Below are 19,809 nucleotides of genomic sequence, written 5' to 3'. Positions count from 1 at the left end.
CACACCTTTCTGAATATTTAATTATCATCATCATCATCATTTATTTATGTAGCGCCACTGATTCCGCAGCGCTGTACAGAGAACTCATTCACAACAGTCACTGCCCAATTGGAGCTTACAGTCTAAATTCCCTAACACACACACACACACACACAGACAGACAGAGAGAGAGACTAGGGTCAATTTTGATAGCAGCCAATTAGCCTGCTAGTATGTTTTTGGAGTGTGGGAGGAAACCGGAGCACCCGGAGGAAACCCACGCAAACACGAGGAGAAGATACAAACTCCACACAGATAAGGCCATGGTCGGTAATTGAACTCATGACCCCAGCGCTGTGAGGCAGAAGTGCTAACCACTTAGCTTAGATTTTCTCAATTGCCTTCCTGTTTTGCCACACACTGTACATTGACTTTTTTTTAGATCTGGTCTTAAATACATTTTATTTATCCAACTTAAACCAAAGTTTATCCACAAATACAAAATTTTCCTGTTCACCAGGGGCAGGTTCGGTTAGGGGGCAGGGCGCATCTGCTCCCCGGGCCGGTCCTATAGTGGGCTACCTTTGGCTGTGTCACTGGGCCAAATGCATTTTTGTTCGTATAAAATAGGCTGCTGAGTCAAGTCTTGCCCCCTGGGCTAAAGTTTGTAAGTCCTCCCCTGCTGTTCACCTTGGCAGTACCTGCTTACTACAGTGAAGAACGGTGCAATTACATAGTACGTACACAATTTGATTATACACTCTCCCACATGACCCTTTCAACCAGATACAAAATGCTCTGCACACAAATTTCCCAATTTTGCAGTTACCTTGGCTGAATTAATTGATGTTTTAAAAGCACCCATCTCATCAGTTAATTACTTCAGTCCAGGAAACTGTAATAGTAAAATCTGTAGTTCAGAAACAGATCAGATTGTACTGGGTGGAAGGGGTCAAACATTTTTCAACTCTTTCAATTTGAATTATGTCTGATCTGATCATATATATTTAATTGGCACACATACTCCCCATAGCCCTTTTGGGGGGGACTGTCCTAATTTCCGAGAACACTGGGCGCATATTGAAAATTGTATGACCAATTTTTAAATTGTATGGACACCTTTAGCAGAAAATGTCTGACAACAGAGAACGATTGCTTGCCCTCAACTTAGTCTTTGGGTGCTTTTATATATTTCTAAATGTTAAAAGTAGTACTTGATATTGGTATATTAAGTTTAGCAGTCCATTAAGGTGTGAGTGACAAAGCCTTTAACAGCTATGGAATTATGTTTCAGATATTGTAAGTCCTATTTTACAGTAATCCACACAACACTGACACATGTAGAAGTGGTGCAGACATTTCCAGCACGTCATGTGACGGCGCGGGTCATGTGATAGTGCAGGTCATGTGACTCCCGGACTAGCCTGGCACAGACTCACATAAGCTGTGTGAGAGATACCAAAGTTCCCTGTGTAAGAGACATCACAGTTGTTGTCGTCCTCTGAGCCGATGTCTATACCATGGAGCTATTGGACATTAATAGTTCTCAGCAATGGTCTCGCACATGCTCTGAGTGGGGGGATGTTATATCCCAGAGAGACCCCCACCAGGGAACTGAAGGAGCTGAATGGTATCTGGAGTTTCCGGGCTGATAAATCCCCTGGGAGGGACGAAGGTTTTCAGAAGCAGTGGTACAAAAGCCCACTGAGGGAGGTAAGAGCTAGCACTGGTCCAATGCTTGTCTGCCCAAAATATTGCCTTGAGATTGTGTATTATTTTCCAGATTTCATATAAATGCTCCCTGGGCACACTGGATTTTGGAGCTGGGAAACGCTGCCCTATCTTAAGACTAATCAGTGAGAAGAGCTGTAGAAAAAAATATTTCTAAAAACACTACCTATGATTGCCTATTAGCTGCTGCTTGACAAAAGTGGTATTTAATGCCATGTGACACTGTTTTGTATCTCTTAATAAAGTGTAAATTGGCTATTGAGATCAGTAAATTGAGAAGTTGTTAAACAGGTTGGTGTCATGTGGATGTTTTAGAACACTATTTTCCCAGCTAGACTGGGTATGAGGGTTGGATGTTCCATGACACATAAGTGCAGAGGAAACTGGTCTCCAGTAGTATTTGCAGAAAAACATCTGATGCTTCTTGCATGACAGCTGAGTTTCCCTGCACCTAAGAACATAATAGTGACACTGTCAAACAGGTTTCACAGCTAAATGCCACCACGGTATTTTCAAAGACATCTGATATATCGGTCTTTTATGTGTGCATAGGTGAAAGGGGGATAAAATGCTAAAGATTGTAATTAGAGATGTTTACTAACCCCTGTGTTTTGGTTTTGGATCTGGATTAAGTTTGTGTTTTGTTTTTGGATCCCTATTTTTTTTCTAAAATCACAATTTGGCTCTTTTTTATGTTCCTACATTATTATTATTAACCTCCATAACATTAATTTCCAGTCAATTTTTGTCAAGTGACAACCACACTGCTACCCTTGTTTCTGTGTGAGCAATGGTGCTGGATCTCCTGGGGAGGGAGGTACTTATGGAACCCAAAACCTGCAAGATCCGCAACGCAACAATGACGTTTTGCCTCGTTTCAGTTCCGAGGACCCGCAAAAGTGCCAACCCGGCTCGCAAGCCTACTCTGATCCTTTGAGTTTGGGCATCTCTAATTGTAATAGCTAACTCTGTAAGAAATCATTACAGGCTTCTTAGACACAAATCCCTTCTTCTGGCAGATGACAGTTAAGATGTTATATCATATTTAGATATATTGCTCATTTGCAAGAACTCTTAATGTATCTACCCACATCACAAATTTTCATTTTGGGATTTGCCTTGCTGTTTTATCACACTGATATTTTCCTGGGATCCGGTCATAATTGTTATCTGATCATGATCCATAATTTATCCCCAAAACGCAAACATTCTCCTGTCCATCTAGGTAGTGAGGGCTTGTTGCAGTAAATGATTAAGTGATTACAGTATGTACAACAATTCGATTACACCACCAGAAAGGGCATACATCATAAACAAAAGCCAAATATGTTGGTGGGGTTGTTAGGGGGGGGACGATACAGACAAATACAGATGTTCTGGGATCAATGAATTTCATGAAAAGCACAAATCGCTAAGAGGTGTTAGATGTCCAATGTGTGGTGTATTTTAGATGTCTACTGTGTGAGTCCTTGGTGATATTTAGCATGAGAGACCAAACACTGCAATTGCTATGTTTAATAATTTGTTATGAATGCCAGACCCTGATTGTTGCAGTTTTGCTGTTCAGATCTAACTCAATGTCTCTAGATACTTCTAAAACACTTAAGTCACTGGATGTAGTTGGGTTACACAGCTGATGACCTACTTCTATATTCTCTCAATAAGTATTGTGTTTCTGTGTATTGAAAGTAGCCCAACCAATGTGTGTTTCATCCTGCAGACAGGTCCTGTTATAGACATGCCAGTACCCGCCAGCTATAATGATATCACTCAGGACATCACTTTGAGAGATTACATTGGATGGGTCTGGTATGAGAAGGAAATCTGGCTGCCCAGCCGGTGGATGGAAGACCAGGCCTCTTCCAGAATTGTTCTGCGTGTTGGCAGTGCCCACTATTTCTCCATTGTTGTGAGTACAAGACAGCTAAACATCTCATAAGGCCTTGGTCTGTGAAAAACAGATTTTAAATGAATGTATTTTCCATTTTCATAATGGTTTTTGTTTTACTAATTGGAAAAGTAATTGTTTAAAAAAAGTTTACTTCAAAATGCATTTTCTTTAATCATGTTATCAATCCTTTATTGTAATCTCTGTCATCACACCAGCCTATATAAGACTGCAGAGTAGTGAGCTTGTCTCTATACTATCTCAATTATGTGAAGTCCCAGAGGAGTAAAAGCGTGAAGAAATGCTACAGCAGAATTAGATCACTGCAGCTAGCGCCTAGTGAGTGCACTTGCATAGAAGCTGACTGTAAAAGTAACTGTCACAATGTAAAAATTGGGTCATAAGGAATTGCAGTAAGCATGTATGGGATTGTGATCACTGGGCGCTGGTGTATTCATATAAACACTGCTTATGTGAGGATACCTACCAACATATAGAATACAGAAAGTGGGGCAAAACAAGCCCAGTTCCTGTTCTGCCCACAAATTTGGGCACAACACCACCCACTTGCCTGTTAAGCCCCACCCCTTTTAAAGGCCACGAATTGGGGTGTCCCTCCAAATCTGCACCATTGGGAGGTATGTGTGAGAGATAAATGTATAGAAAGGTGACGAGAATGGAGATCATAGAGATGTCATGGGTATATGCAGGCCCGGCGCTCCCATTAGGCAAGGTTAGGCACTGGAGGGCGCCACAGAATGAAAATTACTTTAAAACTGTGCGGCGACCGCTGACCATACGTTTCACGCCCGCCGCACAGCATTCAGATACATTCACGGGGAGGGGGGGAAGAGGCTATTGCTCACCACCGCCGTCTCTCTGCTCCGTCTCCTCCCCTCCACTCACTGACTGTCGGGCCGTGACATCATCATCACGGCCCGACAGTGTCAGTGAGGGGAGCAGACGGAGCAGAGAGGCGGCGGTGTTGAGGCAAGGTAAGGAAAGACGTGGGGAGGGAGAGGAGGGAGCCAATTTTTGCGGGGGCGACGATTTTTGTGGGGGGGGGCGGATTTTTGACAAAGTGCCTAGGGCACCATGGACCCTAGAACCGGCCCTGGGTATATGTAATAGTAAACATGAATAAAGATAACAGAATAAGAGATAAACAAGGATTTTACTCATTTTAGCACTATTTTTAATATTGTACTTTTTATGTTGGATGTGTTCACCAATAGTGAATCAATATTTTTGTAGCAGTTGTTGGAATCTGGATAGATGTGACCTCTAGTGGTTGGATCTCTTGCATAAAGTCTAATATTAGAATTATGATAACAAGAAATGTGTGGGGGGAAAAAATGTAAACATTTATATGCTGGCAAAGATTCAATTAACATAAAAATAAGTAACGTAATCCATGGTGAATATCTGACTAAATAAACCTTTTGCAGAATAAACCTGTTTTCTAGTATAGATTTAGCATTTTATGTTGCAAATTTCTGGAACTTAAGAATTATTACTGAAAGAGCGAGGGCTAGATTTACTAAGCTGCGGGTTTGAAAAAGTAGGGATGTTGCCTATAGCAACCAATCAGATTCTAGCTTTCATTTATTTAGTACCTTCTACAAAATGATACTATATCATTTAATTACTAAATGAAAGAGTGCTGTTATTAAATGAACTCCGTTCCAGCAAGCAACTTCTTACAGGAACTCGCCAAATAAGGAAGAGAGCAGTTGTCTTGTTGTGGTGCACATACAGATATAATCATATTAAAATGCATTATCTTTATTATTTATTAAAAAAATGAATAATATATATATTGCTACAAGTTACTTATCTGGAAAAACAAAAAAAACAAAATAAGTTCTAAATCTAGATTGTGTTAGTAGAAAGAAGAAATGTATTAATAAAATGTCTTCATATTTATTATTTATTGATTCGGGGGTTTCTGTGCACACAAAACAATCCATTTACAGATTATGTTCATCTATTAAAGACAAAGGGATCATAGCAATTCTACAATTAGTATAATTTTATTTCAAACTCACACTTAATTCATAAGAAATAGCCTTATTATGAATATATTCAAATTATTAATAATGTTTTATTTTAATACTTAGATGTGTTCTTTCAAAGATTGCTTATTATCGCTGTTATTAGTACATAGAGACATCTATTACTATTAATATTTTTTATATTGAGAGCCTGATTTTGTATTTACAACATTAGTCTATCCCATACATCACACTGATAAAAAGAGGGACTCTATTCCTTCATGTGCCACCTGAGTAATGTGTCTTGTTTGGTTGACACCAGTCATGTTTCACTCCCATATAATCTTTTAGGTCAGAGGTGCCCAAACTCCATACTCAAGAGCTGCCAACAGTTCATGTTCTCAGGATTTCTTTAATATCCCACTTGTTTCTACAGACAGAATTCCCGACCTGTTGGTAGCTCTTGAGGACTGGGCTTGAACACCTCTGAGTAAGTGTATTTTGTAGACCTTGCTTAGAAGGCTTTGTCGTTATTGTTGTGTATGGAGTAAGCAGAATTATTGGTTCTATTGCTCCTTAAGTGTTAATGTGATTTAATTGCAGTGGATTAATGGTGTTCAAGTGACCCAACATGAAGGAGGGCATCTGCCATTTGAAGCCAACATAACTAGTGTTCTAAAGGGTAATGTGGTAAATTCCTGTCGCATCACTATTGCCGTAAATAACACTCTGACCCTAAACACCTTGCCTCCAGGGTCCATCCAGTTCATGTATGACAACACACTGTAAGTATATTGTGCGTAATCGTATATTGTTTCTTTGTATATAAAATACATAACTGAAATGAACATCTGTATAAATGGTTAGTGCTGATGTCATTGCTTATGAGTGTCACCACTTCAGTGTTCATTAGGAAAATAAGTGTATTACCACCTTTGCAAATTACAGATATTAGACATCTCCTTGGATTTCTGTGCATTCGGCCCAGAGCCTTGCTGTTTTGTTTAATAACAAAGCTTAAGGGGGGGTTTTCCCCGCCACCCCCCAAGCCCCCCCCCCCCACCCGGAAAAAAAAAAAAGTGATCGCTGCTGTGCATGCTCAGCAGCTCGGTTTCGGCGGCACTGTACTATACAGCAGCCACGGCAAAGAAGTGTCCGCGGCAGTGCTGTATACGCTTCTTTGACAGCACAGCGGCTGCTATATAGTACAGTGCCGCTATGTGGGGCACTTCTTTAGCGAAGACCCAGAAACCCCCCCTGCGTGCGCCCCTGAGTAGGTAGTGCATTATCCTATATCGTAATTACCCAAATGAGTTATAACAGTATTTCTCAAATCCAGTCCTCAAGACCCCCTAGCAGTACATGTTTTCCATATCTCCTTGCTGGAGCACAGGTGTATTCATTACTGACTGACACAGTGTAACAGGTGGTATAATTATTTCACTGGTCACATGGCAATCCTGCACTGTTAGTGGGTCCTGAGGACTGGAGTTGAGACTGAGTTATTGGAAGAGGTCAGTCAGTTTTGTTTCGGTCATATGGTGGGGCATGCACAAATAGGCTATAACCCATAGTTGACAGTCCGATAGTAATTGTCATTTTTGTAGAGCAATTTAGATAATGTAAGCCTACATCTGCTTGCAATGGGCTCCAGCACAATCGTGCACAAACAACTACGTTATGAATGAAGCCAGGACTCTAGAAAACCTGGATGCCAGTGGAGCCATGCACTCTGTAAATCCTCTCTGTGTGACGTGGCACTTGGCCGAAAAGGCTTAGTGTACCAGGTAGCAGAGATCTCTGTAATGAGCCCTCTGCTCCAGCTGCCGGCATCTAATTGAATCCCCAGAATGCTGTGTGCATGGCCCAGCAAACAAACACAAATTTCAACTTGCTCAGAGGGTAATTGTTCACTGATTATTGATGGAAGGGTTATGATCGGATGGAGGGTTAATAAGGGAGGGTTAATAATGATGAAATATGGAGGGGTTAATTAATTGACACCAAGGGGTAAATGTATCAAGCTGAGAGTTTTCCGGCGGGTTTCAAGAGTGGAGAGGTTGCCTATAGCAACCAATCCTATTCTAGCTGTCATTTTGTAGAATGTACTAAATAAATGACAGCTAGAATCTGATTGGTTTTTCAAACCCGCCGAAAAACTCTCAGCTTTATACATTTACCCCCAAGTTTAATAATGGAGGATTAGGGTTAATGATAATGCAGGAAGGAGGGTTTAATAATTAACGAGGATTGGGTGGAATAATGAGGATGAGGTTTGTGGATTAGGGTGTTGGTTATTATGATGAGATGCTAATAGTGATAAAGGAGACAGGTTGATAAGGACATGATGTTGAGAGGGCTAATGGGATAGAGAAGTAGATGAAGAGGTCAGTGGGGATGCCAAGAAGAGTGGTTTTAAGAGCGAGAGAGTAAGTAGAGAATAGACTTGAGAGGCGGATACAAGAGTGACATGAAGAGGATAGAGAAGGATTATGATGGGAAAAGTGTGTAAGGGGCTGGGGGTTTTGTGACCCGCTATTTATTAGCAGATACCATGTAAAAATGTTTTCAAATTTGCCTGCGTCCAACATTTTAAAGCTGTCTCGTAGATTCTAATTTATTTGTTGAGCCATGAATTAAGCACAGATGTCTTTGCCAAATGGATAAACGGATGAAAGTCTGCCCCTGTCTGCCAATACAATTTGTTTTACTAGATGACAAAAATATTTATCATAATCACCACTGATTCCGCAGCGCTGTACAGAGAACTCACTCACATCAGTCCCTGCCCCATTGGGGCTTAGTCTAAATTCCCTAACATTCACACACACACACACACACACACACACACACACACACACACACACACACTAGGGACAATTTGATAGCAGCCAATTAACCTACCAGTATGTTTTTGGAGTGTGGGAGGAAACCGGAGCACCCAGAGGAAACCCACGCAAACACGGGGAGAACATACAAACTCCTCACAGATAAAGCCATGGTCGGGAATTGAACTCATGACCCCAGTGTTGTGAGGCAGAAGTGCTAACCACTAAGCCACCGTGCTGCCCGAGCTGCTTTTGAAAATGAGTACAAAGTTGTCATTAAATAAATGTACCATCCTTAAATGCATAATTATAGGTATATTATTTGCATATATTTTGGATGTTCTTGCTATAAAATAAGTGACTCCATTCATTAAACTGAGTGGTATTTGTGGACTACTCGCGACTTATGCTTTATATCTCAAAAAGACCTTTTATAGAATCTAATATTCTCTTCCAGTGACACACACTGTACCAGATCTTAGGTTTGTAGACCTATCCATTCATTTGCATAGCGAATAATTGCTTTTTCCAGAACGATTGGTGGAAAGCCTTGTGAATTTATGTTTTTATTTACCTGCTCCTTTTTTTTTTTTTTTCTTAAAGAGTGAATATTTATAATGACTGATCTTGTTTCAAAATCTAGATACCCCAAAGGCTATTTTGTCCAAAATATAAACTTTGACTTCTTTAACTATGCTGGCATTCATCGTCCTGTGGTTCTTTATACAACGCCATCGGTGTACATTGATGACCTCACCATAATTACAGACATCAGTGAAAACACCGGTAGGTCAAACTCATTGTCTGAAATAGCCACATAAGTATGAACCGGTGGTAGTCCGTTTCACGATACTGACTACCCCGACACAGAACAGAACGACATGAGGATTCCGAATGAAGACTACACCGACCTGTAAAAAAACCTAAATGACAGGCGGGTCTGTCCATCATCGCTTTAAGCCAAGTCGCCTTTGCTCATTATGTCATTTTCTGTAGCCCGCAAGACAGGCAGTTGTGATGTGAATTCATCAGCATTCCGGTAAGTAGGTTTTTTTCAAAGGTCGGTGTAGTCTTCATTCGGAATCCTCATGTCGTTCTGTTCTGTGTAGGGGTTGTCAGTACCGTTAATAGGTACTACACCCGTATGAACACTGTTACATAAGTTTGATCTAAAACATTTATTATAATGATGCAAGTATTTTATAATCCATTATTGTTGAATTATCTGCTACCTTTTAGAGTAAGGATAGGTACACACTACAGAAATGTTCTCACCGATATGGTATCTATAACAATTTTAACAGCAAACTAATAAAAAAAAAAGTGCCGATTCATGTGTACGCACTATACACGTTTTACAAGATTTACCTTCAGATCTGTGCACTTCATCTGTCACAACTATTGGCTGAAAAGATCATGATTCTGTAACCTCTATGGAGATCCTGATCGTGCAGGATTGGAAAGATGTCCTTCCATAGCTGAATGAGATTTTCAAGTCGGGTTGAAAATCTCGATCAATGATTTCATGTGCTTTGGAACGATAATCATTTATCATTCCAGGGTACACACTACTGTGATATCTGGCCAATCGTCCGTTTATCGTCCGATTGACCCGATAATCGGATGAAAACACTGAAGTGTGTACTTGGCCTAATTAGCAAACATAAATTTGTAGCCTCATGTAGCCAGACTGATGGGTTATAGCACCAGTGGTTTAAATGCACAATTTTCTTGAACCTTAACAAGGACCTTATCATGGTCTCTTGTTGAAGTGCTTTCTTTTTAAGGTGTGCTTGACTTGGCACACTATATTGTATTCAGTCTTCATCTCCAGGGGGTAAATGTATAATCCTCCAGTTTCTGCAAGTCACCGGAAATCGACGACTTTGTAGTGAAAATTTAAAGCGGCAATGGCTTGTAAAGGCAAACTTGCCTTTAAATTTTCACTGCAAAGTCGCCGATTTCTGGCAACTTGCAGAAACTGGAGGATCATACATTTACCCCCTGATCTTTTAGTATGTTCCCAGTAGCAAGTCATCTTATCAGAATGCTCACGATAGCACAGAGAATATCTGGAGATGAGTGTGCAGATCTTGTGAGAGGCAGTGGCCTTGAGACTTGAGACTGTTAATGAGAACAAAGCTGCATGTGAGAGTATCATGATGTGAGGAAGGGAACAGAGGCAAGCAGGAAGCCACAAACTGAGTGTTAGATAGTAGTTGGAGCAGGGTCCCCAATCCCACACCGTAGTGATGTGCGGCTCCTGTCACACTGATGCAGGAAGACTATGGGGCATATTCAATTGGTCGCGTCACTGTTAAAAATAATGCGGCATGTGCATTACCGTTATTATGGTAATAGTGCGCGTAATTACCATTATTACGGTAGTTCTAATGCCGGCTTTTTGCTCGCAGCTCCCTGTGCTGCGAGCATAAAGCCGGGTTAAAACTACCGTAATAACGGTAATAGTTTTAACCCCGCGCTACTTCGGGGGGGGAATTAAATTCCCCCCTATGCTTTCAAATGCACTTCTATATGTAGCAAAGTTCATACACAGATCATTAAAATATTAAAAATATAACTAGATTGTGTGACTTTCTACTACTATTACTGATTAAGTTACAACTTTTAAGCACATACAACTTTAATCTTTTAACAAAAAAGACAACCCTACACGGAGGTGTTTGAATTCTTCCAGCTGTAAGCTTGTAGGCTCTCAGGAGCTGAGGTGCTGGTGCGTGTTTTTCCCAAACTGTGGAAGTCCCATACATGGGAACCCTGTGCTATTTATGTATTGGAGGAAGAGGGACCTGAAGATCTCCTATAAAACTGTTTAACGTTTATGTGTAAACATGTCTTTAGTTCAGGTAAAAATGTATTTATTTTGTGCTGCTAAAATGTTGTAAATATCTACATATTTAAACCATAGTTCTGCCTGATGTGTGGTTAATGGGCACATACCCGTTGGTTATTTATATAAGTTTACACCCTGCCACAGAATTGTACTGTACAAAAAGATGGCAGTTTGTACAATCTTGAGAAGTTTTGGTTAACTGACCAATGCATGGTCGACTGGTGAAGGTGACCTTGATGTGTCTTTATTTTCTGTGACTAGGGTTAGTGAACTATGAAGTGGCAGTGGTTGGTTCAGAATACTATTCGGTAACTGTAACCTTGCGTGACCAAGACGGACAAGAGGTAGCTACAGGTAAAGGAGGTATAGGACAGCTCAAAGTTCCCAATGCAAATCTGTGGTGGCCTTATCTGATGAATGTAAACCCCGGATATCTGTACTCCTTTGAGGTAAGCTGGCAAGAGCTCTGCTATTGACTCTTACAAAACTGTCAGTCGGTAGTAGTAATGGAATATAAAATTAAATTTAATAAGTCACATTTATCCTACTTCCATCTTACTTTGTCCTAGACCAGTGTTTCCCAACCCTAGTCCTCAAGTACCCCTAACAGTGCAGGTTTTCCATATGTCTTTGCTGGAGCACAGGTGTAATAATCACTGACTGACACATTTTGAAAGATCCTCAGGTGGTATAATTTATATCACTGGTCACCTGGAAAACCTGCACTGTTAGGGGTACTTGAGGACTAGGGTTGGGAAACGCTGTCCTAGACATAAGGCAAACTGTCAGTCTTGTGGACTGATGTAATCTCATGTGATCATTCAGGAGATATTATTCTTAAATAGGGGTGTAAGACAACATATCAGGGGGGGGTGCGAGTTTGCACTCTAGATTTTTAATAGAAAATAATTTTTAATGTGCACATTCGAGTTTGAAAAATTGGACTTGAACCGGAACAATTCTGGTTTGCTCAGTTAGATGTGAGATGGGATAGTCCATCATTTTTGCATATAAAATCAAAGAACAGAAGTATTTTGCAATAATTTTTTTTTTAAAGCTTTCATCATCTAAAATTCTGAACATATGGGGTACGAGAACATATTTTGATAATGAAAGGGATGCCGGCCACTAGAAAGGTTAAGAACTTAACTCTATAGTTTGCTCCGGAGATGCCTGCTTCAGCCAGTACCTGAGATGTTCTCACTCCCCATACATCTCATGGCTGTTAATAACTGTCTAGAAGCTGCACTTTTCTCTGAAATTCATACAGACTTGTAATCTGTAGGTGACTGGTCCACTTTAAGGGTCTCTTATTTCTTTCTTTCTACCAAACCACACAATGTGAGCTTATAGGAATCCTTGTGATTTCCAGGTGAAGGTGAGCGCTAACGCAGAGAGTGGCTCATTGGAGGATGTTTACACTTTACCTGTTGGAATAAGGACAGTTCAAGTAACAGGACTACAGTTCCTCATCAATGGAAAACCGTTCTACTTCCATGGAGTCAACAAGCATGAAGACTATGATGTAAGTGAAAGAGCTGATCAGTGAGAGGAGTAGTCCACATTTTAATTGTTCATTCTTATTATTATTCTTATTATTATTATTAGAAGGATCTGCTGCTTTTTTTCTCTTTTCTCTAGTACCTTTTTAAAATATTGTATGAAATGTAAAAGCCAAACAATAGCAACTAAGCTTTCTCTGGAATAGAACACTTGAAATATTCCATTCCAGAAAAAGCACGGGAGTTGGCACTTAGCTAGTTAAGTTTAGCACTGCTGACAGACCCCTCCCCTCTACAATCCCCCTGCCCCTTCCTTCCAGTTTTTTTTAGGTGCCCATGGAGTTGGGCTGTGTTTTAGTACTGCGTACTGCTAGTGTTTTTTTTTATTTTATTTTATTTTCACTTAAATTTATTTTATTAGATTCCTTTTTAATAGGAAGCTCTTCTTTTGGTGGCAGACCTGGGAGTGTGTTCTACTAAAGAGAACACACTCCCAGAACAGCAGCGCAGGCACAGCTCTGTAAGATGAGAGCCAGAGGCTCTCACTTGCAGAGTAAATAGGGTGCCTGTCACTCTTGGAGCCTCCCCGATAACCGGCGCTGCCACTGCGGGCATCGAGTGCCGGTTATCGGAAGAATATAAATGCCGGCGACCATCTTGGATTCCGCGGAGGAGAGGAAAAGAGACAGCAGAAGGGGGCCATACCAAGATCCCCCCTCATACATAGGAGGGGGCATCGGGGTGCAAATCGGGGTGCAATTGAGGTCTCCACTACTCTGCCGTACACCACCCGTTTTTTCCAAAGGTGGCTTCTAAAAAAATTCAGAAAGACCGCATTATCAGAGGAGGGGGGGGAGCTAGAACATAGAGCTCCCCTACTCTCCAAGAAATATTGGACTAGCCCGGCCTTCTGGTGCCAAAGAGAAGCCCAGGAAAGGACACCGATCAGAGGGAGCAGGCACCAGGACACTGCTGTTGGACTTCTCCCCTGTGGGCTGAGTATCTGATTTATTTAATCTCATATTATTGTAATTGCTGATTGCAAAGTGGGCTAGTAGGGGTTATATTGTAGTTCTTCTACTTGCCAATATATTATTTTCTGGTTTAACAAATTACAAGTACAACTTTTATGTTAGATTAGTTGATTACTTGTTTTTCTCCACTGTTCTCTCAGCTGCTCTCTGTCTCTCTCAGCTAAATTAACTATTTAAGGCTGTGTGTTTGGTGTGCCTTCCTTTATATAAAATGACAGATAAAGGAAAGGGCCCTATGGCAAAGTATTTTACATGTTCAAGATGTAATGTAAAATTACCATGTGGGCAGAGAGACCCGTTGGCGCTCTGCTCTGTCTGCGAAGCAGGGGTCCCCCCTGCGCAAACCCAGCATATTCCAGCCCCACTGACGAAGGAACCGGCCTGGGTGGCCTTCCTGACACAGTGGGTTTCCTCTTTAGCACAGATGATATCACAATCTACTCAGTTGCTATGTAGTGTGGCAGCCTCGGCGGCTAATAATGCTAGTTCATTGGACCTCCCTGCTACCACAGGTTCTATTGGAACGTCTATACCAGGACCTTCCTCATTGCTTACGGACCAGGCCCCTGTTCCCACAGTACCGGCATGGTCCGCAGTATTTATAAAGGGTTTGGACAAACTAAACCAGTTACTTGAATCCCCAAACACCCTGCCTGCTAAAAGGAAGCGGCCTAGATCCACTAATCCCCTTATGGTCCTTTCAGACTCTGAGGGGTTTTCAGAGGAGGAGGGGGAAATAAATTCTGATCCTGACCAGGTTCAACCTTTGGAACAGGAAGAAAACACTAAAAAACAATTTTATAAATGATTTGGTTTTAGCGGTGAGACAGGTGTTGGACCTCCCAGAACCGGAGGATCCTATTCCTAGAGACAGAAGTCTCTTGAGGAAGGCTATCCGTTTTCCCCCTTCTGTAGAACTCAGAGATATTGCAGAGGGAGCCTGGAAACAGCCTGATAAAAGGTTCTCTGTTCCCAGGAGATTCTCTTCCCTGTATCCATTGCAGGAGGAAGACGTGGCTCGCTGGGAGAGTATTCCTAAGGTAGATATTCCAGTAGCCCGTTTGGCCAGACACACTTTACTACCAGTCCCAGGTTCAGCAACGCTGCAAGATGCCACTGATTGCAGAGTGGAATCACAGCTGAAATCTATATTTGTGGCAGCGGGTTCTTCCTTTAGGCCCACATTTGCTTCAGCTTGGGTTGCTAGAGCCATGGAAGCATGGGCAGACCAACTGGCAGAGGCCTTACAGGAGTCTGATTTACTTCCCCTGGCTTTACATTTGAAAGAGGCATCGGGGTACCTTTATCAGGCGGCCCAGAACTCAGCGTCTGTGTCCTCCTCCATTCAGGCTGCATCTATTTCAGCAAGAAGAACGTTATGGCCAAAATCCTGGGAAGGAGATTCGGAATCAAAAAAGTCAGTTGAAACCATTCCTTTTTCAGCAGCAGGTTTGTTCGGCCCAGAATTGGATACTATGATCTCCCAGGCAACAGGGGGCAAAAACACTTCCTTGCCGGTATTCTCTAATAGGGGCCGGACCCCTCGGGTTAGCTCATTTCGTCGGCCCTTTAGGGGGAACTCCTTGCCTAGGGGACAGTCATTTACAGACAACCAAATGCGCGAGGCTCCTCTACCAGGGGTAGATCCTCGTTTGCAGCTAGGCGCCAGGCCTCCAAGACCCAGGAGAAGCCTGCGTCCTGTCTGTCTTTGTTTCAGGAACAGTGGGCAGTGTCCTCCCAAGACCCTTGGATTCGGGGCATTATATCAAGGAGGTACATGATAGATCTGCTGGGTCCAGTAACGCATCGTTTCTTCATAACCCCGCTACCCCGAGATCCAACAAGAAGACAGGCAATACAGGCCTGTGTCGCCTCTCTTCTCTTGCAAAGAGTCATCTGCAGGGTCCCAGACGACCAGAAGGGACAGGGATTTTATTCAAATCTGTTTCTGGTCAGGAAGCCGGACGGGTCCTTTCGGCCCATCTTAAACCTAAAGAACCTCAATGTGCACTTACGGGTGGACAGATTTCGGAGGTCGGTAATAAACGGCTTAGAGAAGGATCAGTTTATGGCTTCCATAGACATAAAAGACGCATACCTCCACGTTCCCATTTGGAGCGACCATCAGTCTCTCTTAAGATTCACAGTGGGGTCCTCACACTATCAGTTTCAGGCCCTTCCCTTCGGCCTCTCCACAGCTCCGAGGGTCTTCACGAAGATCATGTCAGTAATGGCAGCGTGTCTTCACTTAAGGGGAGTTCAGGTAGTGCCTTATTTGGACGATCTGCTAATCAAATCCTCCTCAGAGATTTGCTTACGTCAGCACTTATCCCTCACCTTGGCGGTTCTTGAGAACCATGGGTGGCTGATAAACCTAAAGAAATCCCAGGTGGTTCCGTGTCAACGCATGGTTTTCCTAGGGCTCATCATGGACACCAGTCAGCAAAAGGTGTTCCTGGCTGCCGAGAAGATCATTTCAATTCGGAGTATAACATCTCAGGTCTTGTCTTCTCCCAGCCCCTCAATTCACTTGTGCATGTGGCTGCTGGGAAAGCTGGTGGCCTCCTTCGAGACCATCCCCTTCGGTCGGGCTCATTCTCGGTGCTTCCAGTGGGATCTGTTGACAAAATGGTCAGGATCCCACCTACGCTTGGATCTCCAGAGGATCTCGCTGTCTCTGAGGGCGAGAGAATCACTTCAGTGGTGGCTAAATCAGGATCACATGGCGGTGGGCAGGTCCTTTGCTCCATGGTCATGGATCATAGCCACAACAGACACCAGCCTAAGAGGTTGGGGGGCGGTAGTCCTGCACCTCAGGCTCCAGGGCCTCTGGTCAGTCCAGGAATCAGCCTTATCAATTAACACGTTAGAATTGAAAGCAATCCTTTTAGCTCTCCGGGGGGCCCAGACTTTTCTTCAGGGTCACCCAGTTAGAGTTCAGTCCGACAATGCCACGGCTGTGGCATATGTCAACAGACAGGGAGGAACCAGGAGTGCAACTGCTATGCGAGTGGCAGCTCAGATATTCCTTTGGGCAGAACAGTACGTTCCAGCAATCTCGGCGGTGTTCATTCCAGGAATAAAAAATTGGGAGGTCGATTACCTCAGTCGCAATGCGATGATGCCTGGGGAGTGGTCCCTCCACCCGGAAGTATTTCAGTCTCTAGTTCAGAGGTGGGGTCTTCCGGATATAGATCTCATGGCCTCCAGACACAACAAAAAAGTTCACAGGTATTACGCAAAGGCAAGAGACCCCTTAGCGGTAGCGGTGGACGTGATGTCCTTGTCATGGGAATTCAGGTTGGGATATCTGTTTCCCCCGATTCCCATGCTTCCTCGAGTACTCAGACGAGTGAGACAAGGCGGTCGGCCGGTGATTCTAATAGCTCCCTCATGGCCGCATCGAGTGTGGTACGCGGACATAATCTCCATGGCGGTAGGACAAGGATATCGTCTTCCATCTCGAGACGACCTTCTTCTACAAGGCCCCTTTCGTCACCAGAATTTACCTCCGCTCAGTTTAACGGCATGGCTGTTGCAGCCAGCCTCTGAAGAGCTAGGGGTTTTTCCCCCAGTGTAGTGAACACTATGCTGCAGGCTCGAAAACCGGTTTCGGCTCGCATCTATCATCGTATTTGGCGAGCATATATTAGAACAGTGGTCAGGGAACAGGGGTAAATTACCCCAAATGGGGTAAAAATGAAATTCCTGGGGGTAATGCTGCCGATTCACATGCTGTCAGTTGGATTGTAGACCCCTTTAAATGTGAAATTGCTGTTGTATCAGAAGAGCCTCAAGGGTTGGCAGAGGCACTTCTTGAGCTTTGATGCAATAATGAAGCACGTATTGCATTTGAAAACAAAGCCGATCTGTCATATTATTGGATGTCAACAGCTGCAAAGGCATCAAAATTGCACATAAGGAGGCAGTCAAAAAGTTGCTGCCTTTTGCAACAACCTATCTTTGCGAACAAGGATTTTCCACTCTAACGAACATAAAAACAAAGCAGAGAAATCGATTGGACGCTGAAGACTGTATCCAAATTGCTCTGACATCAAAATGCCACAATATTGATGCTCTCGTATCAAAAATGAAGCAACATCATTTCTCCAAAACCTGAAGTTTTGAAGTTGAAGCTTTCAAAGAAATTTTGAATTCCAATAATTAATAATATATGATTTCCTTACTTTCAAATCAAGGGGGTAACGTCGGCGTATCTAAATATATTTGGGGGTCTGTCAGCAGTGCTAAACTTAACTAGCTAGGTGCCAACTCCCGTGCTCCCCTCCACAACCCTATGGTAAGCAGTGTCCCCCAGACGGAATCAGAGAAACGGATTTAACGTAAGTACATAAATCCTCTTTTATAGACTATATAGAATTACTATTATCGTAGCATGCAAAATCTGTTAAAAACATGAAAATAATTTCTATGAACCCTATATAGTTATTTTAATTATAGGACAATACATTACTTTAATTTATGTGTAGAATTAAAATTCTGTTATACTTATCATTCGCCACAGATCAGAGGCAAAGGATTGGACTGGTCTATAATCGTGAAGGATTTTAACCTGCTAAAGTGGCTGGGTGCAAACTCCTTTCGCACTAGCCACTACCCTTATGCTGAAGAAATCATGGACCTGTGTGATAAATATGGCATTGTGGTCATTGATGAATGTCCTGGAGTGGGCATAAGAGATCTGTAAGGAACCCTTATTATTATTATTATTGACAGAATTTGTCTGTTAAAATGCAATTATACTATTTTACTATTTTTATTTTAATATCCACTGTTTTGTGATTTTATTTTTTATTTTATTTTTTTTCTTTCTCTATAAAACAAAAAATACTCTGAGATTCTAGATTCAAATTGTATTACTAATAGTTTCTACATAGTTTGTCACTGGGTTAAAATGTTCTATTCTGGTCTTACTGATATTTAGTTTTTCCACAAAATGAACTAAGACCTGCGCTAAATATATAAACCCAAAATAGTTCCTAAAACTATTTGTGAACAACAGTGTTATGAATGTGATAGGGTATCGTAGATGTTTATAACAAGCCATTTAAATGCATAAGTTGATCCAAAGTTTGTGGACATTTAAAGTAGCTGAGTTTAACACCAGTAAAAAATAAAAGCGACTATTAATCACCAAAAAGAAAATAAATCTGTCTGATGGGAACAGGGCCGAATTAACCTGAGGTCTAACTGGGCTACAGACCAGGGGCCTCAGGCATCCAGGCGGCCCTTGACAGTGCTCAGCGGCATTATTGATCAGTGCGGCGTCACTGTAGCCTTTCTGCGGTGCTCAGTAGTCTCCTTACCGAGATCTCGTGAGTCTCGCTCTCGCGAGATCTCCTCAGTAAGGAGCTTACAGTGCGTCGCGGAAGGAAAACAGTGACAGGAGACAGAAAGAGGTAAGCCTTGGGGCGGGGGCGGCTTGCGGATCAAGGGGTGAGGGGGGTATGCGGCTCACCGGGGGTGTCTCCATTTCTTTTTCCAGCCCTTGATGGAAAGCGGGAGAGTCCCAGATTCATTAGCGGTTCCAGTGCAGAAGTGTGTTATGTCCATTTTCACATGTGCAAGCAGTGTTAAATGACAAAACTGTGATTATAGGTAAATAACTAGCGCTCAGGATGTAAAATATCAACATTTTTATTTCCTAAAAATTATAATTCCTTTCATAGTTCAGTATTAATGTGCAAAAACAACTTTGCAGTTAAACTAGCGATGTAAGCCAAAATCAGGCCCCAATACATTTCAGTATATCTGGATACTCTTCTTTCCACAGTGCGCCAAGTCTTTAAGATGTCAGCAGATCAGCTGGTCCCAGCATTCATAGGGGCATATTCAATTAGCTTTCCGGTTCGCGGTAACGCGCGAAACCTGCGCAGTATTGCCGGTAATACGGTACCGTAATAATGCGGATTTTCGTATGCAATCCTATGGGCTGCGAACGAAAATCCACGGTATTGCGGTACCGTGGATTGACTTCG

At 42.3% G+C, this 19,809-nt stretch overlaps 1 protein-coding gene across 1 annotated transcript in view; it reads left to right on the top strand.

Annotated features, from left to right (window-relative positions):
* The first annotated feature begins 1,382 nt into the window (after positions 1-1,382).
* GUSB (glucuronidase beta) overlaps positions 1,383-19,809 on the top strand; it is a 31,088-nt gene continuing 12,661 nt past the window's right edge. The window contains exons 1-7 of the mRNA XM_075195022.1: positions 1,383-1,692; positions 3,431-3,619; positions 6,196-6,377; positions 9,064-9,206; positions 11,536-11,723; positions 12,647-12,799; positions 18,336-18,514. Coding sequence (XP_075051123.1) covers positions 1,489-1,692; positions 3,431-3,619; positions 6,196-6,377; positions 9,064-9,206; positions 11,536-11,723; positions 12,647-12,799; positions 18,336-18,514 — 1,238 coding nt within the window. The 5' untranslated portion in view covers positions 1,383-1,488. The remainder of the gene's footprint in view (positions 1,693-3,430; positions 3,620-6,195; positions 6,378-9,063; positions 9,207-11,535; positions 11,724-12,646; positions 12,800-18,335; positions 18,515-19,809) is intronic.

The sequence above is a fragment of the Mixophyes fleayi genome, chromosome 2 (genome assembly GCF_038048845.1).
Source record: "Mixophyes fleayi isolate aMixFle1 chromosome 2, aMixFle1.hap1, whole genome shotgun sequence".
In the NCBI taxonomy this organism is placed as follows: Eukaryota; Metazoa; Chordata; class Amphibia; order Anura; family Limnodynastidae; genus Mixophyes; species Mixophyes fleayi.
Note: the sequence above shows the minus strand (reverse complement) of the source record. Positions and strands in the feature narration are given on the sequence as shown.